General features: G+C 42.9%; 2 protein-coding genes across 6 annotated transcripts in view; one reads left to right on the top strand and one right to left on the bottom strand.

Moving 5' to 3' along the window:
* Window positions 1-16675, top strand: part of GPR89B (G protein-coupled receptor 89B) — an 18228-nt gene extending 1553 nt beyond the window's left edge. For 3 of the 5 annotated variants that reach the window (XM_027692582.1, XM_027692585.1, XM_027692586.1), the window contains exons 2-14: window positions 1791-1850; window positions 2590-2693; window positions 4188-4294; window positions 5081-5182; window positions 7933-8053; window positions 8305-8385; window positions 11512-11621; window positions 13030-13127; window positions 13513-13605; window positions 13957-14052; window positions 14623-14712; window positions 15366-15431; window positions 15594-16675. In XM_027692582.1, coding sequence (XP_027548383.1) covers window positions 1791-1850; window positions 2590-2693; window positions 4188-4294; window positions 5081-5182; window positions 7933-8053; window positions 8305-8385; window positions 11512-11621; window positions 13030-13127; window positions 13513-13605; window positions 13957-14052; window positions 14623-14712; window positions 15366-15431; window positions 15594-15800 — 1335 coding nt within the window. In that variant the 3' untranslated portion in view covers window positions 15801-16675. The remainder of the gene's footprint in view (window positions 1-1790; window positions 1851-2589; window positions 2694-4187; window positions 4295-5080; window positions 5183-7932; window positions 8054-8304; window positions 8386-11511; window positions 11622-13029; window positions 13128-13512; window positions 13606-13956; window positions 14053-14622; window positions 14713-15365; window positions 15432-15593) is intronic. The other 2 variants (XM_027692583.1, XM_027692584.1) reach the window with 2 other exon arrangements.
* Window positions 16676-17104: 429 nt separating this feature from the next.
* Window positions 17105-26461, bottom strand: PDZK1 (PDZ domain containing 1). Its single transcript, XM_027692581.1, has 9 exons — window positions 26395-26461; window positions 23814-24025; window positions 23252-23501; window positions 22146-22282; window positions 20713-20908; window positions 20265-20461; window positions 19562-19756; window positions 18499-18798; window positions 17105-17512 (listed from the first exon to the last, which is right to left on the bottom strand). The coding sequence occupies exons 2-9, from the start codon at window positions 24021-24023 to the stop codon at window positions 17435-17437; spliced, it is 1563 nt and encodes a 520-aa protein (XP_027548382.1). The 5' UTR covers window positions 24024-24025; window positions 26395-26461; the 3' UTR covers window positions 17105-17434.
* Window positions 26462-26686: the final 225 nt, after the last annotated feature.

The following is a 26686-nucleotide window of genomic DNA, read 5'->3' as shown; positions in this document are numbered from 1 at the left end:
TTTTCACAGCTTTGATACTGTTAGCAATTCACTCAGAACAAAAACTTTCCCCTTTTTTTTCCTTTGAATTCTGAGATCTAACTTATCTAATAGCTTTTCTTTAATTTCTGGTGGCAGCTTCTCATCTCATCATCTTCAACAGTATCAAGTGAGGTGTTTAAATCACTGCATGTAAGTGTTAAAAGCTCAAGATTTTGCTGACTTTATACATCACTTTAACCTGATTAGATTGTGAACAGTTACAATAATGTCCTTCTGTGCTTTCAGTCCCTAATGCAAGGGAAATCTAATCTTGTTCTATAATTTTCTCTGTTATTATCTCCTCATCTTTTTCTTTTACTCATTTCTTTTTAAAGAGTTTGACTCTACCTTTTCCCTTCTTCCCAGTGTAAAATGTGGAATTACTTTATGTAAATCTCATTCACTTATCATGCTTCTTTAACTTATGACCTGTAGATAGGAGGCTTGTGGAATATCTTTCCTTTTTGCAAGCAGCTGCTTTAAAGTCTGAAGTCCTCCTCCAACAAGTTTTGCCAGCTGTTGCCAGTCATTCGACCTCATTTGACCTCATTCCTATTTCAGTTCCTCTTTCAAGGCACCTGTGTTTGATCTTCCCTGCCCAGCATTCCAGGTATTCCTTGTCTGTAAATCGTGTTAGTCTGTTACCTTTGCCACTGTGCTAACTCCTGATGTGCAGGGAAATAATCCACAGGCATTTCTTTGGTTTTGTCTTTGAAAGTTCCCCATCTCCACCAGAATGCTCTGGCCTTTTCCATGTGCTCTGGGGAGATAAACTGACTTTATTCCATGATGTCTGACATATTCTGCTCTTTGCCTTGGTCAGAGCTACTTCTGTAAAAAGATACTGAATATCCTCTGCATTCTCTTTTTGCTTGGGTTCTTTTAAATCATTACACTTGCTTTTTCAGTATTGTGAGGAGTAGATGGAGCTGCCCACAGGGGGCCTGACAACACAGTCAGTCCCCTTTTGCTCTCTGCAGCTGTGTAATTGCAGTTTTGGCCACCTTGCTCAATTTGTTTTTTTTTCATTTAAGTCATCTGCAAAATGCCTGTGATGTTAAGTTGGTCTCTTCAGGCGTGTGCTGAAACTTAAAGCAAATTTTGTAAAGTGCTCTGACAGCCACAGAAATGCAAAATGTTATTGTTTTTTCCTGCTTCACCTGCCTTGTCCATGTGGCTTTCTGCAGCTCCAGACTGTGGTTTGAGGCATTCAGTGCTGCCTTTTCCCTGCCTTAGAGATGCTTGTAACACTTTTCACTCACATTGTGTCAGTGAGTGACAACTGTGCTGTAAAGACCCCTCCAGAAAAATCAAATGCACTTCTAGTCTTAAGGAAACAGCGGATATCTTAATAAAATTTACTCATCTCTAGGAGATGTGTATGTGTTGGACATTCAAGTGTTTGCTTTGCCTCCATTACTGTGTTTCCTGTAAAAAAACTATGGGCTTTAATTCTGTAGGTTAGAAGAGTGAAACAAGAATCAACAGTGCAAGGGAACCTGGCAGGCCAGGAACTAAGGAATTCTGAGAATTTAGGAATACAGAACTGGGTTGTCTTGACTGGATCCTCCATAAGGCCATAACCTTCTATATCTGCTACACTTGGATATGTAAAATACACTTTATTCCATGGTACTGTGGCAAGTTTTAGTCTTTTTTGGATCTTGGGTACTTTGGCCCAGCTCTTTTCCTTTCCTGTGTTTCATGTACAATCCGTAGGGAAGGGGCTTTGTGTTCTGCAGGTGTTCAATGCTTCATCTCTTCTGCAGGTGCTGTTCTTTGGATTTGGGTGGCTGTTCTTCATGCGTAAGCTCTTCAAGGATTATGAGGTGAGAAGGAACCTTTCGTTACAAGTCCGTGTCTTAAAAATTACTCCCAGTTATAGAAATATTTTTAAAACTGCATTTAGCCTTGTTCCTCTCTTTAATCTCCTTTTTCTTATTTTGAATTGTGTCTGCAGTTCCTTTCTTTTGAATTTCCCTCTTGTGCTTCCTAGATATCTGAGGAAATGGCTTCTTCTGGGGCCAGTGAAAGTTTCCACACTGGCTGCTGTTAAATAAAAAGAAATATGAAGGATATGCAGGGGTAATAGGAGACTGGTTTGCTTTTTGCTTGAGTAGACCTATCTTGTACAGTCGTAAAATTTTTGAGACAAAATGAAATTCAGTGGTTAACTTTAAACTGAGATGTGTTCATTGGGGCTGAATTAGTTGTGAGGATGGGATGGGATAAAAATGCCACATTCTCTTACTCCTAGACGGGTAAGAGAGTGTGGTCTAGGTCAGAGATGGCTTAAGTGTGAGCCAGATTCAGACCCAACAGTTTGTCTGATGTGGATTTTGTTTTTAAATCTCAGGTTAATGTCTAAGAGCTCTGTTAGCTTATGAGTTTTCCCTCTGGTTTCCAACAGGATTTTGGTTTCACCCTAATTAGATAAAAGGAAGGGTGCAAGAGACCTGTTTGTGGGCCATCACACCTTGTGATTTGTGTTTGCTACCTGAGGGATATCAGGAAGCCATTCCAGGAATGGAAATACCTGATGTCTCTGGATTGTTTTCTGCGTTGCAGGTTCGACAGTATGTGGTCCAGGTGATCTTCTCTGTGACTTTTGCCTTCTCTTGTACCATGTTTGAGCTCATCATCTTTGAGATTCTGGGAGTGCTGAACAGCAGGTGAGTCTGGGAGCCCCCTCAGGGACTAGCCTACCTTGTGTTCTACACCATCTTCAGGCTAACTTCTCTACTAATGGATTAGTCTTGGATTGGGGAAAACATGTGAGGAAACTACCAACAACTCAGCGAAGGTGTCTGTGCAGCAACATTTATTAATTTGGCAGAACATGAGACTAGAATCCGTAAGCTTCCTATTTTCTGTGCAATCACTGTTAGCGTGGTCTAGATCCTTAGTGCAAGGCTTTAGTCTTTGACTTTCTCTATTTGTGAAGTTAAAAGGAACAGTTTCTTTTATGGGAGTATTGTGAAGCTTTAGATCATTGCTGAAGAGCACTTTACAGATGTTAAAGGACTACAGAAACTTTAAGCACTAGTTTTTCTGTGCTGGTCAGAGCAGGGAATAAGATGTGAGGTTGGTTGTGGAGTGAAAGCAAGGTCTGTAACAACAGAGGATTTGTGAATCAAAGGTGCATCCTGCCTGGACCATAGGGTGAGGACTTCTATGTAAAGAGGATGTTAAAGACTGTCTGCTTCGGAAGTCAGTAGGAAAGAGGAGATAGAACAGTAACATGTACAGGCCAAGTTGGTTTTCTCCTTATTCTGTCTCATCATACTAGTATAAGAGAGCAGTCAAAGGAGTTGAAAGGCAAGAAATACAGAGCTGATAAAAGGTAATGTTAGTTCTAACTGTATGTTATTAGTATGTAGACCTTGCAACCAGAGAGGTCACTTGGGAGAATGTTTTTATAAGCTTCAGTAAAGGGATAGGTGAAAATGTTTACCTCTGAATTAGGTAGGAAAGAAGTGACAAGGATCCTCATAATTTCTTCTTCCCTGAGGCACAAAGAGGATATGAGTTAATACTGGGAATGGGACATGTGTTTTTCTATTCAAGCGAAGTGAAAAGTTAGTTCAGCCCAAGTGAATCTCATCTGCATTTGACCAATCTCATTTGATCAAAATGATCAATACTCTTTAAAAATCTTGCTTTGCAAAGTCTTGCAGATGAGACAACTCACTCTGAAGGGAAACATGTTGAATTATCAACATTTAATATTTTTAATCTTTTCAATTTTTAGCCCTGTTTTGACTCAACCATTAATTAGAAAATTAATGACTGCTTATACTTAGTTTTGATTTACTCTTCAACTAGATGAGCAGTCAGTTACATGAATCTTGCTGCAACCAGCATTAGTCACCACAGAAGATACAGTATTTGATAAAGTAGCCCAGTGTGTTTTTCTAGATAGTTGTTAATTTTGAAATACACATTCTTGAGCTCTGTATTTAAAAATAAAACTAAACATAAACCCAAAACAAACAAGCCCCTTTCCCCAACCCCAAAAAATGCAAAAAAATCCTTTATATTCTGTGTGCTAGGCCAATGTTATTCAAGGCATGATGTAGTTGAAAGGATTGTTTGACCTGTGATTTTCTTTGGGAGATGTGTTGTATTATGATATCCTGCTAATCAGTACCTTGGCTTTATTTCAGCTCTCGATATTTTCACTGGAAGCTGAACCTGTGTGTCATTTTGCTCATCCTGGTCTTCATGGTGCCCTTCTACATTGGTTACTTTGTTGTGAGCAATATCAGATTGTGTGAGTATTTGGTTTGTGGCAGTGGAACTGAGAACTTGGGACTGGTGATACAAGTGAGGAATATCTTTTCTGGGACAGAGAGATGTGTTGGTCACTGTTCTCATTGCTCCCTCCTTCCTCTGGCTGTCTTCTGCCTCGATAGCTTCTCGTTGGAACTTTATGCTTTAGCATGAAGTGGTCATTGAACAGCCAGGAAATGCTTTACATGACCCCAACAAATGTTGCTTTTCTTCATGGGTTTCGACAAAGTTGGGCACTTTAGAGTGGTATTACTGGAATTTGTTCCTTTGCAATTTTAAGCTTGCAGCCAGACTCTGGAACCGTTGGCAAGGCTGTGTTGTTCTGCTAGGGGGCAAAAGAAATGAGGCAGAGAAGCTAAATAAATCAAGTCTTGAGGCAGAAAAGCTGAATAAATTACTTTTTTTTTTTTTTAGCTTCTACTGTCTGGATGAGGCTTCTTCCATGCTCTAATGGACACTTAACCCTTGAGCTATTGATATTCATCGCTCTTTTGTGTTGAGCTTAGGCATGGAGGGTGGTATTAAATGTGTAGTTTTGCCATGAAGATGAAATATTTAAGTTTGACGTTCAGGGTCACACAGCATCAGAAAGACTGTGGGAAGTGAAGGGGTGCACACCGTGAGCTGTAGCTCTGTCAGTTCTCACCTGCTTTGTCCACCTGTGCTCAAAGTAGCCTTTAGACCAGTGTGGCAATTTTGCAAGCTAGAAGAAGCCCTAAAGGGAAAACCTCTTTTAAATACTGCTTTTTTTTCCCCTCTGCATTAGTGCACAGACAGAAACTCCTTTTTGCTTGTGTTCTGTGGTTGACGTTCATGTATTTCTTCTGGAAGTTGGGGGATCCCTTTCCTATCCTCAGCCCAAAACATGGTGAGTTTCATTTTCTTGCTGATTCCTCCCCTCCTACAAATAGGCTTTGTTATCTCTTTTATCTTGGAGCTATAATTATCTCATCTCTACAGCTGGGACTGTAGAAAGTAGTTCTTGAAACTGAGGGTCTGCTCTGCTTTGAAATCTGCAACCTGAAGGTTGTCAGACTGACAGAAATGGGTGGATACACCCGGATTATTTGCATGAGTTTTCTTTCATTACCACAGGAATACCTGAGGGAAGTGAGTGAGTCCTTGCTGAACCTAGACTATGAAAGTACACTTTTTGAGGACACAAAAATCTCCACAGAAAGTTGATCACAATTTTTATTCACTTATTTCTTTTATTGTGGACACCAAAGCTAGTTTATTTAAGAAGTGAATCATCAACCAACCCTTCACCTGACTTTTTTTTTCTGTCAGATTATTGTTTCCTGTGACTGAAATCAGATCAGTTTAGCATGCGTGGCTGTCCAGTTGACAAAACATGTCAGGGGGAGCCTAAACACCAGACTGTGGCCAGCAACAGGCCTGGCAATGTGTGTGCTGGCTTTGGTACAGATCCATGCACTGCCTGAGCCCAGGGGTAGTGCAGTTGCCTGGTGTTGTTAGAGGGTGAGTTGGTGAGTCCTGCTGGGTGCCAGAGCTATTTATGGGCCGAATTAGCTCGGGCATAGTTGTGTAGCAGTCGTGGAACCAACGCAGCGTGAAGATACTGTGTGCTCTTGGGCTTGTTTGGGTCCAACAGAGCTTGTTAGCACGTGCCTGGCTGTGCTGAATCCTTGAGGCACCCAAGTGTGCTGTAGAACCACACTATTTGTCACCCGGGTTTCCTGTGGAGCTCACATTGCCCTTAAAGCCTGTGTTGGAAAATCGTTTGTGTGTTTTTCTCAACAGGTGAAATTCACCCAGTTTCCCTCAAATTGGTGAATTCTGTCTGCATACATCATGGTCAGCTTAGTCTTCCTGTTCTCTAGGAAGCTACTTCATTCTGTACTAATCTGTAAGAGAAAAAATCGAAGGACACCAGTTACTGTAGGGGCTGCTCACCCTTACATCTGTGATCCTAAAACTTTTCTAAGAGGGAGTGTGTATCCGTGTTTTGTAATTGTGTCATTTGCCTCAGGAATACAGCAGGTAGTGTACAGTGCAGATCCCCCTGCCCAGTGTTCCACTGCCAAGGAAAAGGTGCATCCACTGTGAGCTGCAGAAGGTGCTTGAGTTGGCAGAATGGGATAACCCAATGGGAACTTAGCCACGGGGTTTAGGTAATCCTTTTCAGGTCTCTGAGAAGGTTCTGGGAGGCCACCCACCATGTGAAGATTTGCAGAACTGGTAGTGGGGTGTTTTCTGTTTTTAACTTTCTGGGATCATAAACAGTTGCACAGTGCCTTATCCTACCAGGTGTAGACATAAGGTTAGAGCAAATGATTCTACGAGCAAAGGATTCCCTGCTTCACTGCTGTGGTGCTGCTGTCCTGCCTGTACAGACAGGGCTGCTGCAGGGTTTCATCCTGACTTTGGGAGCTCGTAGTAGAAGGAAGGTTATGCTTAATTACATACTAGCATTCTGATAAAGCTCTTACCTTTATCTGAGTGGATAAAACATTCACTTTATCTGGCCTGATCACAAGAGGGCTGCTGTGAGTGTTGTGGGGAAGCATTGCTCCAACCAGTGGAATGTCATGTCATTTTGAAGGCACCTCTCTTTTAGCTGCTGCGGTCTGACAGTGTGTGGGGCAAAAGGCCAGTGTATTGTAGCACATTCTGTAGCTCGTGTAAATCTCTGTGCAGCTGCACATGACTGTGTGTCTCGGTTTCCCTTTGTGAAGTCTTTTTGCCTTGTTTTCATCATTTATTCCACTTCTCTGAAGCATGAAATGTGGCTTGGCGCTCGGCCATCTCAGCTTTGCAATCGTATAAGCTCCAAATGTGCTGTGTGTGGCAGCTGCTCTGTAACTACCTCCCTCAAAAGTGACTGCTGTTTACTAGGACGTGGCACTGTATCCCGAGAAGACAGGTTGGGATCTGTGTTTAAGAATAAATGCAGCTTCAGTGCTTGGTGTTGGTTACAGCACAGGCTTGATGTTCATGCTGAATTACATGTTCTAGAGTCCACCTGGTGCTCAGGTGGAATACCTTGTTGGCGCTCACCTCAACAATTGTGTGTGTCAACCAGATGAATACTGAACAGCCAGGAGCAGCTTAAGCTTCCCATACTGACATACCTCCACTCTCCTACAAGCACAACTTGGATCTGATGTGGAGGGGTCCCTTCTAATGACAATTCACAGAATAGGGATTCCTCTCTGTCTCCAGGCATTTTTAGGCCAGTTTGCCAGGACCAGCTGGTCTGGTGACTCTAATCCTGATAATTGCAGAAGTGTCTGTGGAGGATGTCTCCTTTATAGTGTCTGGTGGATCATCCATATTCCCACCTCAGCAAAGGGCAATCATTATGTTTTATTAATTTGGAACCAAAATTTTGACTGTTACTTCTTTCCATGTATCTGTCTTAAGTTTCTTCATGGCCGGAGTTTCCCATCCCTGATTCTAAGCATGGTAACATGATTTCTGAGAGAGACTTCCTTTTTTTTTACAGTCCCTGTCTGTCCTTCCTGTTACCTGTGGTCATTGCAGGGGAAAGGCAGTTGGATTAATTAAGGAGCTCTGTACTATGTTAGGAAGGCACCAAGTGTGGAGCAGAGTGAAGAGAGCAAGGTTACTAATGCCATGTTTTCCCTCTCTCAGGAATCCTGTCTATAGAACAGCTCATCAGCCGCGTTGGTGTGATTGGGGTGACACTCATGGCTTTGCTGTCAGGATTTGGGGCTGTCAACTGTCCATACACTTACATGTCCTACTTTCTCAGGTAACTGCAGCCTTATGAAATATTTGTACAGCTTTTTGAGATGATTCTTCTGCTTTTCCCGTGTCATTGTTTCCAGTTCTTTTGTTGCTTTTTTTCTGAATCTAGCTATCACCATGTCTATGTGCTAGAACCACTTCCACTGCTGAAGGATATTCTCCTTATACAGGCTTCTCCCTTCTTTGTTTCGTGGGCATGTGCACATCTCCTCTGAAATGGGATAGCAGGCCTAATTGGGTGTCTTCATTTTGCAGGAATGTGACAGATGCAGATATTCTGGCTCTGGAGCGACGACTCCTTCAGACTATGGACATGATTGTTAGCAAGAAAAAAAGGTGAGAAGGCAGCAGTAGCACGACATTATTTATTTCAAGGATTTTCAGTCAGTATGGTATAAGATGGTTCTTGAAATCACCAAAATTATTGGTCCTGTCAGGGCTGTGTGTTCCAGTGAAACAGATGACTGAATTGGGGTGAGCTGTGTGGTGTTTTGTTCTGGCCTGATACATGACTTTGGTTTTTTTCCCAGACATAATAGTGTGCACAAAATAGTGTCCTTTGTGAGTGCAGTGGCACAGATTAGGCTTCCAAGACAATTTGTAACTCTCTGGTGGCAGCATAACTAGTCTGTAGGGTGGGCAGCTTTCTCTCTGCTGAGTCAGAACCCTGAGGCCACTGCAGCTGGCTCTTACTGGTGATGTCAGGACAGAAATGGTCCATACATAGGGGGCACTTCCCTGCTGCGTGGATCTGGTGGTTCTGGTCAAAACTGAAGCAGGGCAGTGAGCTGCTGTGGACACAGCTATGTTCTTGCAAATGGCAAGGTTTACATTAGGTAAGTTTTGCAGAATTGCAAAATATTGCTAATGTGAATATAGTATAGTACATAAGTGTGCCATCAGAACTCTGCCTGTGCTGGTTTGGCTTATTCCAGGTACCCCAAGCTAAAAAACTGCTTTGGAAACAGTGCCATTTCATTTACACTGAAAAGGTTTTTGTCTGCCATTACAAATTACGTGTTGCATGCCTTACTAATTGTGCAGAATAAATACAATTGCCATAGTCAATTCAAAGGTTTGACTGTCTGACACTGAATTCTCACAGCAGTTCCCATAAACTTTACTTTTGGTGCCCTGTTGTTTTAATGGAACCTTTTAACATAAGCAGGGGAGCTTTTAGATAGTCTAACCTTGCTGAATTTATCACCAACATGTTTATCTGCTAAACAGTATTAGCAGCTGAAAGTGTAGTTAAAGCATAACCTCCTTCTTCCCCTTGGAAAATGTTAAGTGGTGAACAACTGTTTACTGCGTATTTGTGGTCATGTGTGAGATGTTAAGTAGTGAGAGAATTTAATTACTCAGGTTTAATTGATTTAATTGACTGGAAGCCTACTAAAATACCAGCTTTGGACTTAAAAGAGGTTGTGTAGTGCTGCTTCTGACTCTGTGCTGTTTTGTTTTGTACAGAGTTTTTGGACCTCTGGTCCAGGGAGAGTGATGTTGGAGTAAAAGTAAGGATGTCTGGGACTTTCAACTTTCTTGCCTTTCTATGGCCATGAAATATTCTGCATATAGCAATTTTCTAACCATTATGAAGAGCCATGTTAACATGTATTAATCACTTGGGAATTATACTGAAGTTCATGTATATGTGTTTAAAAACACCCAAACAAGCCCCAAAACTATGTAGTCTCAGAAATGTGCAAGAAGTAGCAGAAGCTTGAATTCTGTAGATTTTGTTCTCTTTTTACTTTGACAGGGAGCAGTGGCTTGCATAATTGGACTATTTGCTCAGATAAAGCAGAATTTGAAAAGTCAGCCATCTACCAGTCCAAATGCATTGCAAATCATTTGCAGAACAAGTGGGAGTAGCAGTATTTTACAGTGTAGGGTAAATGCTACAGTACCATAAACTGTCAGTTACTTGCTGGCCACTGATAGTTCAGAACTTACCAGTGCACACAAGAGTTGTAAGGCAATAGAACATAAAGCTTTTTTGATCTTTTTGCTGATCTTGACATTATGGAGACTCACCTGTAGGGCTGTCAGGTTCTTTATACTCATCCTTGCAGGTGTGACATAACTTAGCCGCAGGTTAGAATTGCCTGGATTCTGTGACACCATTGCTTCATTGGGCTTCATGTTAGAGTCAGATCAGCTGCTCTGACACAGATGCATCACAAATCTACACTGACAAAGCGTGTGGGTTTTACCTGTGGATCCTTTCTGTGAGGTCTCCAGGACTCCTGACTGCTGGGTGGGTACAGAGATCCCTGTCACCTCTCAAAAGAAAAGATTTGCCTTTGCAAAGCTGTAGCCTTCTGCTTCACCTTGACATTGCTGCATTTTTGCTGCAGTGCTGTGGATCATGTGGGATGGAACATGTGACTTGGATTCTGGGAAGAAAGCAAGGATTAAAAATGCATTCCTTACATTTGGCAGCTTTCGGGATGAATTGGATTGTTCTGAGATCTCTGTTATTTGTGGTCTGTGACCGTGTGTGCTTTTATATGTGTCAAGTTAGGTGCCCCAAGGGTGTTTCTTGTGCTGGATGTGAAAGAGAAATGATGAAACAGTTTTTTTATTTTTTTTTTTTATATTACACTGCTTGTCAACCTTGAAGCTCAGCACCAAATGTAGCAACACTGGCTGCAGCTGCAGGAAAGGGCCTAAACGCTGTTCAATCATGGATCACCTTGACAATCCTCTGAATAGTTTTCAGCTTAGGAGTGGATAGCTGGCTCACAAATTGCCATGGGAAGAAATGCAAGGGAACGAGACCAGAAGCCAGCACTGCTGGTGGGGATCGGGCTGTGGTGCACAGGGGAGCGTGAGAGAGGATGGGCGGCTGTGCTGTTGGAACGAGGTTCAGGAGTCACGTTCGGATCGCCTTTAGTTCAGTCCAATAGTGGATTTGTGTATTTCTGCTTCATAACAGCTTGTCATGCAGCCCAGTAGTGAGTGACAGCATATCAGAGAGTGCTGTGCATACCATCCAGTGCTCCCAGGTCCATGGAGAAAGCAGATGTGATAAAGAAGAGGTGTCCAAAGGGAGAGAGGAACATGAGAGGTCTTCCAGTTCCTGAACTTGAGATAACACAGTCATGTGTTTGAGGAAAGGAAAGAAACTGATCATATGACTGAGAAATCCATTTGAATTCTTATTTTTAACTGGGTTTAAATCCCCTTAAGGATTGAAACAGGGTCCTGAATGGAAGACTTGGGAAGCGTCTCATTGAATCTTGCTTGATTAGATCTGGGCTCAACTCCAGAGCTAATCAGGATAATTTTATGTGGCAAGGTTGGTGCTTAGGGGGAAAAAAAGAGGGCATCTGTTTGCAGTGAATTTAGTTTAGCACTGTCTTTTAAGAAACCGGTGAATTTTTTTTCTTTTTTCTTGTTTTGATTTTTCATAAGAAATACTTTATTCCTAAGGACTTGTGTTTTCTGTTCTTTCAGGATAGCAGTGGCTCACAGGACAATGTTCCAGAGAGGAGAAGTGCATAACAAACCCACTGGTTTTTGGGGAATGATAAAGAGTGTTACAACATCTGTTCCAGGCAGTGAAAGTATCCTTCATCTGCGTGCTGGCACCTGCCTTGGGAGGCAAATCCAACTTGCTTTGTTTTGAAAGGTAGAAGGTTAGTTGGGACAGTCACAAAGCATTTGTGTTTCAACACATTTCAAGCCTGATGTCTCCTGGGAGGTTTGCTCTTTTGGCCAGGGCTTCTTGGACACGGTTTTACTTAGACACAGGCAGAAGTTGTGTGTTTCTGCCCTGCCCTGTAAATGTGCTGTTGCATGACTATGACTGAGGTGTACAGATCAGAGGACAGATGTGCACACTTAGGGAATCATGGAATGGCCTGGGTTGGAAGGGACCCTAAAGATCATCCGGTTTCAGCCCCCGTAGTGGCAGGGACACCTTCCACTAGACCAGGTTGCTCAGAGCCCCATCCAGCCTGGCCTTGAACACTTCCAGGGATGGGGCATCCACAGCTTCTCTGGGCAAACTGTTTCAGTGCCTCACCACCCTCACAGTGAAGAATTTCTTCCTAATATCCAATCTAAACTTGCCCTCTCTCAGTTCGAAGCCATTCCCCCTTGTCCTATCACTACATGCCCTTGTCAAAAGTCCCATCAAAAGTCCCTCTCCAGCTCTCTTGGAGCCCCTTTAGGTACTGAAAGACTGCTCTAAGGTCTCCCTGGAGCTTTCCATTTTCAATGCTGAGCAACCCCAGCTTTCTCAGCCCGTCTTTCCAGGAGGTGCTCCAGCCCTCTGATCATCTTTGTGGTGTGACATTGCAGCCATCTGCCCCATCACATCACTGATGTGAGAGTCAGTGCATCCTGTGCTGGATAGGAACAGGTGAATGGAAGTTGTTCTACCCAGGAGAAAGGAGTAGAAGGAGAAAAGGGAATAGACAAGGGGCTGTATTTATCTAACTTAGTTACTTACCAATGATTTCTGTCAGATCACTTGAAGTGTGCAGTTGGCATGTATAAGACTGAGGATTCTTCTTCCTCTTCTTTCCCACTAGCTGTTAAAATCAGAATTTGGCTCTTTGTAGTAACCATTAATCTCTTGGGGCAGTTACTCAGCAGTTCTGTTTATGAAGCTGATGTGAGTGTGACATATTGTGAGATGCACTTCAGTGACAAGGGACACTGAGCAGCAACCTTTGAGAGCTCTGGTTCTATTCTGTGATGTGTTCCCCAGGCAAGGAAATAGAGTTTGTTGCATGACTGCCTAAATACTGTGTACTGCCTACCTTCTCAAACTGGAGCAGTGTGCAACATGTACATCCTTGGGATTTCTTTGGGTGCCGTGTTAACAAGGAACACGAAGACTGAATCAAAAAGCTGATCTGGATCAAAAAAGTGATCAGTCCTTTAGATGTGGCCCTTGGTCTGAAGGTGGAGAATGTTCTGTTTTTAACTAAGAATATGTGATGTGTCCTAGCCTTGACTATGCTGGTTTGCCAGATCTGTCCCTTATCCAGCAAGAAGTGGATGCCCTGGAAGAATTGAGTCGGCAGCTTTTTCTGGAAACAGCTGACTTGCATGCAACAAAGGTACACAGCAAATAACTGCCCAGATGGGTGTTGGGAGGTCAGAGTAGTTTGAAAGAGAATGTGTGCTACAGAAATTGAAGTTGTTCGACAGGTAAATGTTGAAATGTAATATAGTGGAGTGAGGATATGTTTCTTCAGCTTTGGGTCTAGAGGACAGTTTCCTTCCAGTTCTCATACATCCTGGAGTCTGCCCCATGTCCCTAGTAGCCATTCAGAAGCTTCTGAATTAACACTTATGAGTCCAGAAACATTTGAATTAAAGGTGTAGAAGGTAGGGCTGTGTTTGCTACTATCCATGCTCCATTAGAATTTTATGTTGTGGGTGATTGTGAAAATGATGTATTTTTTTGTGTTCTGTTCCCCTCCCTCCTTTTGTGTTTTCCAGGAGAGAATAGAGTATTCCAAAACTTTCCAGGGAAAATACTTTAACTTTCTGGGTTATTTTTTCTCCATCTATTGTGTCTGGAAAATCTTCATGGTATGTAAACATTTTATTGCATTTTATGTGGACTTAGGTCATACCCTGCATAGCTTGTGCAATACGTGCAGTTTGTTAAGTAATGCTCTCAGTTTCCTTAAAATTGGGCTGCTGGAAATTCTGAAAGAAACTGGCCCTTGGCTGAAATACAGCTCTGGATTTGTCTTTTTGTGCAGACATTTGGCATTAGACAAGCAATTCTTACAAGTGTGCATTTTGCACCTTAGACAATCCGACCACCCCCTGCCCCTTTCCTCAGTGATACAACCTAAGCCATGAATGTGTCTCACTGTGACAGAGAGAAATGCTTTTGTCTTTTTGTTTGAAGGTAAATCCATCTCTTTCTCACAGGCAACCATCAATATTGTGTTTGACCGTGTGGGGAAGACTGATCCAGTCACAAGAGGAATTGAGATCACTGTAAATTACCTGGGAATCCAGTTTGATGTGAGTCTTTACTAATTCTGACAGCCTTTTCAGCAGTTCATATCTTATCTAAATAAAATCATACTGCTGACAGGGAGAAGGTGATGGACCCTGGGAATGTGTCTTTGGCTTTTGATTTATTGAGAAGGAAGGGAAAATGCACCATGAACGTTCCTTTCACACTGACTTTATGCTGAGATGGTGATGTGGTCTTGCCAGAGAGGCATTGATTAGCTTTTTATGTTTTGGGGAAATGGAATCACTTTAGACAACTTGCTTAGATTAATACATATCAGCTGCAGAGTAATTTTGATTGCTTATGCAAACAGGTGTTCTGTCATTTACACTTTTTAAATATCTCCCTGTGAAAATGGGGTTCTTTGTGGTTGGTGTAAGCTAAATCTGTTTTTCTGGTGTGTTTGGAGTAAACAGTTGCTAATACATTTGTGAAAATGTCTGTTATGTAAACCTGTCTACAATGGATATCTGTACATTAGGAAATACAAAGACCCTGAAGAATTGGCAGCTATACAATGTGGTGTCAATGGGGTTAGCTCTAAAGTTTTAACTGTATTCTTCTTTTTGATACAGGTCAAATTCTGGTCTCAGCACATTTCCTTTATTCTTGTTGGGATAATCATTGTTACCTCTATTAGAGGGTTGTTAATCACACTTACAAAGGTAAGAACCAGGACTCTTAAGTGGTTTTAGACTGGAAATCCATTATCAGATCTTTACCTGTAGATGAGACAAATACTGTATAAGCTTTGAAAATACATTTATGTTTAAATGTCTGAATATAAGTACTTGCAGAAGGAGGAAGGTAGGAAAAATACCTTTAGCAGTAAATTTCCCTACTCAGTCTCAGTTATGACTTTCAGGAAGAGATATGTCGATGTTAAATAAGATGTTAAGTGTAAGCAAGGGTTCAAAATGCTGCTGTAACCAAGACTTATCAGTGAGGTTGATGAGGTGGTGATTAAAAGCATTTGGATTACTTAATTTGAGCTGCTGGTAGGACTGGAAAGGTTAACTCAGGAAACATGTGACTCAATGTCTTGACCTGGCCTGTGGTATCTAAGCTTAAACTTCTCTATATATTGTGTTGTGACTTCTACCACATGGCACAACTGGCTTTGGGAGATGTTTAAGACTTAACACTGCAGGTTTATGAAAGTAAGATACAGGTAGCCCTCTAGAATGTATGTTTTTTATTGTTTGGGGTTTTTTTCTAGTGAAAAGGTATTGAATGATATGTACCTTTCATGCTGTCCTAAGGCACGTCAGATTTATCTGACTGCTTATTTCCAGTGTTTTGTTTTTTTTTTTCCTAGTTCTTCTATGCCATTTCCAGCAGCAAGTCCTCCAATGTCATTGTTCTGCTTTTAGCACAGATAATGGTGAGTACGCAGAGCCGTGGGCACACCCGTGTGCATTTATGCATTTGTGTATGTGTGCATATACATGTCATAAGGTCTTTGTGTGCTGACCCCTTTAGGCACACGGCCTGTTGTGAAGCAATAACTGCCTTCCCTGTGTTAATTAGCTGTGTTAATTTGCAGGGTATGTACTTTGTGTCGTCGGTGCTCCTGATCCGGATGAGCATGCCCCCGGAGTATCGCATCATCATCACAGAAGTCCTGGGAGAGCTCCAGTTCAACTTCTACCATCGTTGGTTTGATGTCATATTCCTAGTTAGTGCCCTCTCCAGTATCCTCTTTCTCTATTTAGCACACAAACAAGCCCCAGAAAAGCACATGGCCCTCTGAGTCAGAGCTGCAGTCGCGCACTGCTCTCTGTCCTTTCAGCTGCACTGCTGCAACTCCTGCGGACTGCACAACGTGAAGAGAGCCAGGACTCTTGTGTGTGTTCCAGCAGCATAACTGGCTCTTTGAACTTCCATACATGTCACCATCAAGCTCTGTGGCTCGTTTGTTAAGGTGCTACAGCTGGAGGGGAAGAGGGTGCACGTATTGAACGTGAGACAGTTCATTGCCAAGCAATAAGGGCACTCCCTGGTGCACCACTGCCCAGGGACATCAGAACTTGTGTGATAGGCTGTCTGGGGGAACACCTCTTAACATTGGAACAACATCTTCATAGAAGGCACCAAGGAAATGTGATTTTTCTTTTGAAAATCAGTTCATAATTGGGATTCAGAGGACGGCAATCCTGGAATTGAATGTTTGAGTCTGTGGAATTAAATAAGCTTTTGTAATATCTCACGCAAGCATCACCGTTGTTTTTTTGTCAGTCCCAAAGATTTGGCTGGATACCAGCTAGAAAGTGGTTAGGATTTACTGCCTGGCAGAAGTGGAGAGGATTTCATTTCTGTCTGGAGTGTGTGCTGGTGTGTATCATTAGTACCTGCTGTCCTTAGGAGCTGGAGATCAACTTTCTCTTGCTGAGTCTCAACTTTCTTTCCTCTCTCTGCATAAATGTAACTGAGGCTCTGGATTCCTCTTTGCTGCAGTTCAGTGTGAAGTCAAAGACCACAGCCATGTCTTATTTGTGTTGTATGTTACAAATTTTATTCATATTACTTAAACTTGTAGGTTCCCATAGCCACTCTCCTGGGCTTTGTTTGTTTTGTAATTGTTCTGGAACATAAATCGTAGGGGGTAAGAGTAAGATCTGGAGAGGGGAAAAAATAACCACTCTAAACAGTTTATTTCTGTATTGTCTTTGGTGTACAGCAAGGAAGCAAAGTATAACAGCAGCAGTGTTACAGAGCCATTTGTGTCACATCCAAGTCAATGTGGTGTTGACTTGGGGTTAGACAAACCTGCACAGCTGAATTATGTTCTAACCACCATGATCCACAGCAGAGGAGAGAGAACAGTGCTTAACCATCTTGAGTTATGAATTATGAAGTGAGCTTAGTGTTTGAAAGGAATTTCTGCAGTGTTAGCAGGAAAAAGGTGCATAATGCACGGAGTACATTGGCTTGTGCCACTTCACAGCAGTTGTATTGCTGGAAGTACAGCAAAGAGTTGCCACTGAGATTGAGTTGATGGACTTGGACGGGGGGGAGAGCTGCCTCTCCTGGGAGTTGGGGAGAAATGAGTTGCTCTTTATTAAGAGCTTATCTTTAAAAGGCTGAGATACTTACAAATCTATAAAATGTTTCCGTCTTCTTCTGCAGTCCTTAATTATATCCTTGTGGTTATTTAAGCCTTTCCATCACTAAGTGAGTAACTGCCCACTTTACAGGGCAAAAAGCCAATGAAGTACAATTGCAGGGTGTTAAATGGATGCAAGTTACACTGAAGTGTTTATTTCAGGAAGAGAGTGCAGTCCTTTACAGGCGTTGCACTCCTTGGAATAGCCAAGTTCTGGGAGGTGTAGTAGCAAAAAATTACTGAAGAAAGATTTAGGTGGTTTCTTTGTTGTTGTCGTCTCCTCACAACTTTGTGTCGTCCTCGTTGTAACTGGCAGCTCTTGTGGAGGCAGCTGATTGTGAAGAGGAGGATGAGTCTGCCTGCAGAGGAGTAACAAATGTGTTCTGATTATTTTCAGTTTGTAAACATGGTTGATAGTCTGCAGTGCTCTGAAGGACTCCTCTGTTTTCATTTGCACTAATCACATATTTGTTTAGATGGCAGAATGAACCAACAAATATAATTTTTGTTGTCGAAGGGCTTTTTTGGTGAAGTACATTTAGAGGGAAATGTGGAGGATTCTCGTTGTTGAATTCCTGTATCTGCTGAATTTGAACACAAAAGTGGTGCTAACTTCAGATCTGCAAAATGCAGCTTGGGGACTAAGGAATTCTTGAAAAAACGTGTAGCTGGACACTTGCAGACCAGGCTAATGAAAAATGAACGGGTAACAGTATTGGTCTTATTCTTCCTTGTCTGTCCCTTCTGCATGATCAGAAAACAAGCATTTAAATATTTAAGACTGAACACATGGAGGGTTAAAAGTGACTGCTTGGAGAAGAAATACCTTCCTGCTTTCCTGACTTCTGTCATGCTTCAGATTCTTTCTAATGGCATGAAATGAGTAAAATAATTGCAAATCAGCACATTCCCTAGAAAATGTCATCATAACCCATCAGTTGCTGTTCCTTCTCCAAAATGATCGATTTTGAAATATTCCACCTGATTTTCACAAAAGCTGTTTATGTTTTTGGTGTATTTAAGCACTTCTTCCTGCACTTCCACAATTGTATTGCCTGTTTCCCGTCATTGTTAAGGATTACCATGTTTGGATTATCTTGTTCCATAAAATTTCTTGTATGTGCATTCTCTGTGTGATTTAATCTTCCATTAAAGATACTCACCTGTGTTATGTGTGGGGAAAGGAAGAGTTGTTTATGATAATTAGCAGTTTCTCTTTTAACAACTTGCAAAAACCCAGGCTCAAGTTAAAATTCCTAGCTCAGGAAAATACACTACCTGAAAAAAGCTGTTTTCCTATCCCCTGTGTGATCCCTCAGCATCTGCTTAATGCAGTATCACTCACCCTTTCCCTTGGTTCGGGTGAGTTTCTCTCTGGCTCTGACAGATGGTTTTCTGTGTAAGCAGGAGGTTCGGGAGTGTCATGGGCTGGATCTGCCATCGAGGCTGTGATGGGAATGTTCTGGCCCTGGAAGTACCTGTAAGCATCTTTGCTGCACACCAGCAGCGTTAGTCTGTCACCACTGTTTTGGATTCTTGCCACCACTTTGTCGTAGGGGTCGCTGGTCACGTTCACTCCGTTCACTTCCACCAAGAAGTCGTCGTTTTCTACCCCTGCCCTGGCAGCTGGCCCGTGGTTTTGTACCTGCAGAGGCAAGTTCAAAGGATAAAACTTGGAAAGATGCATTAACAGCTGAGGGTTAGCTATACTGCTGTGCTGCTGCTTTCCTTACAGGGTGGTAAAATAAGCATGGGGAAGGGGAGATTCGTGGGGCAGGAATGGATTTGGAGGGGCAGTGGGCCTAGACGTAATAAACATGGAGTCCTCAGTTTGGGATTTTAGGATGCATCTTGATTTTGATAGACTTACATTATAGAAATGTGGTGTGGTAGAACCATGAAGGAAGTAGAAAGACAGTTTTCTTACTGTTTGCGGGTCTCTGTCCAATAACTTTGAAGTTAACTTTACTACATTTCACAGATTCCCTAGTGATGAGTGGAACCCCAAGTCACAGGTGTAATTTGAGACTGCAGAATTTTGACTTTCACCAGCTGTGGAATTCAAAGAAGGGGGGCAGGGGGGCAAAGGTGTCTGCTATAATTGAGATGTTCTACAGTCAGAAATACTAATTTTAGTGTGCCTGTCTCATGAATAAAAGCAAAAATTATGCAAAAGCAAAAGCTGGATTCCCCTTCCCTCTGGATGTCTAGAATGAGGAATCTTCTGGTGCTTATTTTTTATATTAGACCAACAGTGTCACTGTGACTTAAGGAAGTATAGCTCTTATCTGAGAGCACTGGAGAAGAGATTTTTGTGGCTTTTCTTATATTTATCTGCAGGATGGAAGGGAGGAAGCTGTCTGACAGACTACTTGAGCTTTTCCTTGTGCCTCCTTCTTCATTAGTACCTCACTGATGAACAGTCCAGGCTTGTTCTTGATCATGTTTAAGCTGAAGCCAAATCCACTAGACCCTTTCACCATCTTGCAGATTCTTGGCTTGTGGTTCCCTCTGTGCTCAGTGTGCAGCTCCACTCTTTCTTCCACTTTAGCTGGAGTTGAATCTTGTGCTTTGTAGTAGTATGAGAAGGGGGAAATTTGAGCCTGAAAAAAGTGACAAATAAAACTAAACATAAAAACTTCTGTTGTGAAATCTGTTTCAGGCTCTCGTGCTCGACAGGTTTTGTTGGAAACTTTGTTAATGACTCAGAATTGAGCTGAGCTGAGGAACTCTTCCCTATTGATTTCTGACAGAATGGGAAGCTACAGTGTTGATCTATGTGGGAAGGGAATTTTGTTACTCATTCATAAATATACAGCCATCTACCTCTGAATTTGCCATCTTAACAGCAAACTAACCTTTCTTGTAATGTGTTTGAATTTAGAATTGTCCCAATAGTGTCTATAAAAATCAGGAAGAGGCCAAAAATTTAGGTATTTAGTTAGACTTCCTGTATAATGCAAGGAGAGTTGCTGAAATATGGAGTATATCTTAGAGACTTCCTGGAAGTTGAAGAAGTGTCTGTCAGAGCAGGTTGGCTGTTTCATTGCTGCATGTGTCTCTCGATGATGATAAATTACCAATTCTTAGCAGTAGTTTGCGTTTTCTTACCAGTTTATACATGGCATCAGTTTCCTTATCCACGACCAGCAGTGTGGTTTTTGCCTCAGACTGCTTGATTTTTCCCACTACGCTCTCGTGGTCCAGACCATCCACTTGCTCTCCGTTGACGGCCACTAAGATGTCGTCGTCATTGAGACCCGCCGTGGCCGCTGGGCTCCCGGGATTTACGTCCTTGATGACGTGGTCTGAGAGCAGAGAAGGGAAGAAAGACTGATGTGAAGGTGCAGCTTGGTGAGTTTAAAGACATTAAAATGCATGGCAAAGGCAAATTGTCAGAAAGGCGCTTTGGCATGAGACCAATTCCCCGGTGTAGCCCTGTGGAATGTGTCCGTGGAGGATTTCTGCTGGGCAACCAAAGAAAATGAAGCCTGCAAACACTGCACAGGAAGAAGCTGTGTATCAAATGTCACAGTCTGTGTGTTAACTTGGTTCTTACCACCAGAGTTTTGTTCCATCCGTAGGTAAAATCCATAACCGCTTTTCCCCTTCTGGATCTCAATGAGCCGCGGTCTGAGGGGAAGCAGTCCTAGGCTGGCGCTCTCTTTGCTCAGTACCTTCTTCTGGCTTGTGAAATAGCGGTCTGCTTCTTCATTTGAAAGTAGAAACATAACATGATTTTCAGACTTCTTTACCTGTGATAGTACATGTACAGTCTCAGATGTCACCCCTTCAACAGCATGTGGCAGTCGTAGATACTTTGGTGCTCTGACACATGGCGTGTGTGTGGGTGCTGCTGATGAATGAGCTGTAAGGTGTAGGCCATGCTACTATAAGTTGATTTTTACCCCCCCCACTTCCAGTCAGAAATTGGGCCGTGACAACATCCTGGGCATGTAAGACATGAGGAAATTTTCTGTATTTCATACTGTGTTCATGACCTAGAGGGACCCATAGGGGGCCATGGGGGTGGCATACAGTGCTGTATAATCCAGTGAGCCTCGGGAGATAGTGCTTGGCTTACATAGATGTGAAACTCTACAATATACACATAACATCTATACCACTATTTTAGATTACAGTGACAAGAGTCAAGTTTCTGTCACTTTTGGTCCTCTTCTGTCTCCTTTACTGATTCTGAGGTTTGGATTTTTTTATTTATTTATTTTTTTTGTCTGTTCAACCACTCCAAGTCCATCCTTCTCCTAATCCTTTCTACTCTAACGGGTGCCCTTTTTACTCATCTTAACCAGGGTCAGTCTGCTGCTGATGTTGCAATAGCTCAACAAAACTCGGGTGTTGCACAGTTCCATAATGAGTTGTGTGCACTGAATGATGCTGGAATGCCAGAGTATGTGCTGCCTGTCTCATGGCTCTCTGAAATCTCTTCAGCTCCAGCTGTGTTTTGGCAGTGCCAGTAGTGGAAAGCTGGAAGCTTCATTAGCAACGTTCTTTGCAGCTGAGACTGGTTAGTGAAAGCTACTGCACAGTAATTTTCATTAGTTTTTGGACTTCTTAACAGGAGAAAGGAGCTACTGTCTAAAATTATGAATTTTTCCCTGTTCCATGCTGACTGCATCATCAGAAAGTTTCCCTCTTCCTGCCCTGAAAACCACATTGCCCTCTTGCCATTGGAAGCATTTCCAGGACTTCTAGGAACAGAGCATGATTTATTTAACAGGGTTCCTGGCAGCAGTGTGGTTCTGTTATTTGAAATTCTTTGGCCTGTCTTGATGGCAGTATTCACTGAGAGGCATTTTGAGAGGCTGCTTGATGACAGAGCCAAAGCCAGAGCTGCGCTGCTGCATTGATGATACAGGAACAGCAGCTCCCAAGATGTGCTGTGAAGCGTTCAAATGGGCCAGACCTGCCTCCTCAGTGGCCCTGATAGGTTGCTGTGAAAGTAGGCCAGAACAGAGGATGAATCAATACCTTTTCCACCACTTCCTCGTGTGTGCAATTTTCCACGTTTTCCCCATTGATTTCAATCAGGCGATCGTTATCTTGGACACCAGCCTTTGCAGCTGCTCCTTGTGGTGAAAGCTCCACTATGAACAACCCCTTCTGTCCTAAAATAGATGAAAACTCGTTACACGGGGTAAGTTCACTGCAATATGCCTAAATTTAATGGTTGAGGAAACTCAGCACTGATGTCCTCAGAGACTCTTGCTCTCTGCTTACACGCAGATCACAGCAGCACCACAAACATTCCACACAGATACACCCCTGTCTCTTACTCTGTCTTGGAAAAATCACTTCCATTGAAGGGAGGGAGACATTTGTTCACTATCTGCAGCCCAAGCAGTTGTTTATTTCCCTACCAAGAGTGCAGGCAGGCTGATTGAGATACCTGAAAGGGATTTGATTCCTGCCCCCCACCCAAGTCCCTCATAATTTTGGAGAGAGGAGCTGCTTTTAGGTCTTTCAGTTAGATTGCATCCCAAAACATGCTCTTTAGAGGTGATACTTTCCAGAGGACTTCCCCATTCTGTTGACTGGCCTTGGAAGAAAGGCTTATGTGGAAGAGGTTCAAAAACCTTTTCTTTCTTAACGAAATAACTTCCAAGTCAGGAAAAGTGTTTCTTGCAGCTGCCTAGAACCTTGTGTGCTGATTCCTGAGGTGACTTGAGGGAATGGAAGAGGACTTAACATAATATGTTGAGTATGTATCTGGTATTTCAGCAGGGACTGCAAACTTGGTTTTGTTAAGTGGGCTTAAATAACAAGCAGAAAATATCCTATTATTTCTATCTCTCTTTTTTTAATCTTTTCTCCACCCTGTAAGAAACATGGCCCTCAGAAAACCTTTCACTGCATATGCTGTATAGAGATAGATCTGAACTCATCTTGCTGCTTCTCACATACTTTCTGGTAGTAAGAACAGTTTGTGTGTCCCTATTAGCCCTCCTGTGTTAATTGTGTTTGCTTCTGTCCCTATTGCCAAATATCTGTCTGTCTGTCTGTCTGTCTGTCTATCTATCTATCTATCTATCTACCTACCTATCTCTATCTGCCATCTCTTCTCCCAAGGCTCTCACCTTCTGTGGTTTTCAGGGAGAAGCCATAGCCTTTCTCCTCCTTCACTAGGTAGCAGAGCCGGGGTTGTGGAACTGCAGTGGTTCCTCTGTTGGCCGTGGATGGTGGGGACTGCTCCTGCTGCTGTCCTGTTGGTGCCTTTTGACCCAGCTCTTCCAAGTTCACTCCCTCCTTTTGTGCCTTGTGATAGGATGTGTCATCCAGAACGAGGAGTACAACGGAATTCCCACTGTTTTTGATAAGCTCCACCACCTGTAGTGGACAAGGGGAAATGGCAAACAGGCACTAGAGTGGTTGAACTGAAAGTTGTCCCCAGGAAGGGCTGCACTGTCTACTGTTTTTGTTGTCTTATCCCCTGGCTTATGCACTGTGGAGGCCCCCCCAGAGACGTTTCATGGCCGTGGTGAGTAATAAGTGATGCAGGAGATCCTCAGATCAGTTGACTCAGCTCTTGGACTTCCTACCCAAAGAAGCCACAAAAACTGGAAGAGAAAGCTTCACAAAAGTGGCCGTGGGCCTGGGTGACGGGGGTAGCGTGGGGTAGCGTGGATCCCAGGGATGTACCTGTGCGTGTTCCTCCTTGTCTACAAACACACCATTGACCCTGAGGACTCTGTCTCCATCCTTCAAGCCGGCCTGTTCAGCTGGACTGTTCTGCTCCACGTTGCGGATGATGTGCCCTGCCGTGTCTCTCTCAAGGCGCAGGAAGAATCCGTAGATCTTCTGGGGCTTTTTCGTCACTTTGCATTCTCGGGGCTGGAGCACAGAAGTCATCTCTGCCAGACATGGTGGAAAAGATATGTGTGAGTAAAAACAGTAAGCTGACCTATATATTCCCTGTAAATATGCGTTGAGAGAGTTTGCTTCAGAATTCTTGGGATTTTGTTTCCCAAGAAATCCAGCTGTGTGAAGTTGAAGTTGGTCAACAAGGCCTGGGAGAAGAAACCAATCCCTTTTCCCTCTCCCTTTTCTTTTGTTGTCTCCCTATATCAACTGAAGTTAAGCAAGTTGCATAATTGAAAAACAAGGAGTCTGCCTGTGAAAACATAGTGAAAATTGAGGTGAGGATTTAGTACCTGCATTAAGTGTTACAAATACCAGACCACTATAGGAATTTTATGTGGCAAAATGGAATTTCACAGAATTGCAGACTGGTCAGGGTTGGAAGGGAGCTCTGGAGGATGTGTGGTCTGACCTCCCAGCTCAAGCAGGGCCACCTACAGCCAGTTCCCAAGGACAGAGTCCAGACAACTTTGAATATCTCCCAAGGAGGGAGGCTCCACTACCTCTCTGGGCAACCTATGCCAGTGCTCAGTCACTCTCATAGTAAAAATAGTGTCCTTACATTCATTCGGGTGGAGCTTCCTGTGTTGCAGTTTGTGCCCATCACCTCTTATCCTGAGCACCACTGAAAAAATCCCAGCTCCATAATTTTTGCACCCTCCTTCAGGTACTTTTGTGCATTAGGAAGTTTCCCCTGAGCCGTCGCTTCTCCAGGCTGAACGGGCCCAGCTCTCTTTTGTAAGTCTTTAAGGACTGGGACTCTACAACTTCTCCAGGCAACCCCTGCAGATGGATGAGCAGGTGGAATCAAGGAAGAGCCTCCTTGTCTTAACCAGGCTTTCCTGTTCTTAGTTATACCAGCTAAACAAACTCAGGTTTCAAGAAAAGGCCTTGCAACTGGAGTGTTCCTGTTAATGTGTGCAGGGTTTGCATCAGAGGGTGGATGTGCTGATTTTTATGATACCTGACGACCTTGATAACTTTACATGAGGAACGGATTGGCTCTGTGACAGGCAAAAAAAAAAGGAATAAATCTGTATCTGGACCGTGCACAGCTGTCTGCTCACAAGCAGCTGGCTGTGTGCTGGCTGGCCAGAAGGCAGCGTTGCTGGACAGCACCCAAGTGCCCGAGTTGGACATGAGTCAGTGGTGAACCTTTGAAGAAGATCATCTTTGCACTGAGTGGTGTCAGAATGTAGCCAGCAGGTCAGTGGAAGGGACTGTTCCCTTCTCTTTGGCACCTGGGAGACCACATGTGGGTACTGTGTCCAGTTTTGGTCTCCCCGGGTTATTGACATATTGGAACTAGTCCTGAGGATGGAATTAGGTTTTGGAGCACACCATGTTTAAGGAGACTGAGACAGCTGAGTTTGTTCAGTCTTGGGAAGAGAAAGTAAAGGAAAGATCTTACTGCCCTCCTCCAACAGCCTAGTGGGAATGAGTAGAGAACACAGCCAGACTCTTCTGGGAAGTTAACAGTGGTGGGATGAGAGGCAGCACACACAGGCTGCAGCAAGAGAAATTTCAACTAGGCAGCCATGAGGACAGCCCTTCCTCTTGAGGGCTGTCAGGTACTGCTAGAACAGGTGCCCACAGAGGCTGTGAAATCCTTGTCCTTGGAGATACCTGGATTGGACCCTGATCTAAGGTGGCCCTGTTTTCTATGGGGCATTGGACCAGACAACCTGCGAATCTCCCTTCCCACCTAAAATCTTGCATGGTTTTATGTTGTAATGAAACTCTGTTTCGGGTGAAATGTGTCATGCAGGAATACCTCGTGCTGAAAGTAAACAACAGGTATGACCAGGGACACCTCCAAAAATAACTGTCTTAGGGACTCCTCCCAAAGATCCACGAGGACAGGAGAATGAGACAAACGAAGACAACTTCTTCCAGTTGGAAAGTCCAGGCAATTAACAAAGTTGGTTTGTATTTTACTGGAAAAAATTTTTTTTTTGCCTCTCTTTACTGACAGAAGTTAGTTTTTGGATGTGCTGGCAGTCAAATAATTTCGTGATAGAAACTCCATAAAGGGATGAACTGCCCTATTATTTGGACATTGTTTGGAACACATCAGACTGTATTGATTGCAAGTACAATTCAAAGCAGTTTTTCTTGACAAATACTGGGAATCTTTGCTAATTCCTGAAATTAACATGCAAACCCAGTGCTACACAAAGCTGAAGAAATAGTAGGTTTTTATGGGAAAGATTATTCCTCCATATTTAGAAAGGGAGAGAAGGTTACAGTGCACTGCATACTACTCCTTTTAACCCATGAAAGCTTTACATGCAAAGTTATTTGGATTGTAAGAAGGAGTTTTCTAAGGGAAGAGGGATTTAGGTAAAAAGAAATTTCTTACCTGTTTATCTAGGTAGAGTAGCCTTCCCAGGAGTTCTCTTTTAGTGTTTCTCCTGTGGTTGTACCTATAAGTAAGGCTGGACTTTGATTGGGCAAAGGTTGATTTAAAAGATTATTTATTTAACCAAGTTTCACTGAATGTGTTCAACACCTTGATAGGTTGTCTTGTCCTTGTGGGCAGAAGTGCTAATCACGTGTATTTCTCAGCAGCTTTGCATTTTGTTCTGCTGATGTTACAGTCAAAAACTCAGTCAAGAGGTCACCTGAGGCAAGCCTGACCTTTGCTCTGGGCA

This window comes from Neopelma chrysocephalum, unplaced genomic scaffold (genome assembly GCF_003984885.1).
Source record: "Neopelma chrysocephalum unplaced genomic scaffold, ASM398488v2 Primary Assembly neopelma1_87, whole genome shotgun sequence".
NCBI classification, from domain to species: domain Eukaryota; kingdom Metazoa; phylum Chordata; class Aves; order Passeriformes; family Pipridae; genus Neopelma; species Neopelma chrysocephalum.
Note: the sequence above shows the minus strand (reverse complement) of the source record. Positions and strands in the feature narration are given on the sequence as shown.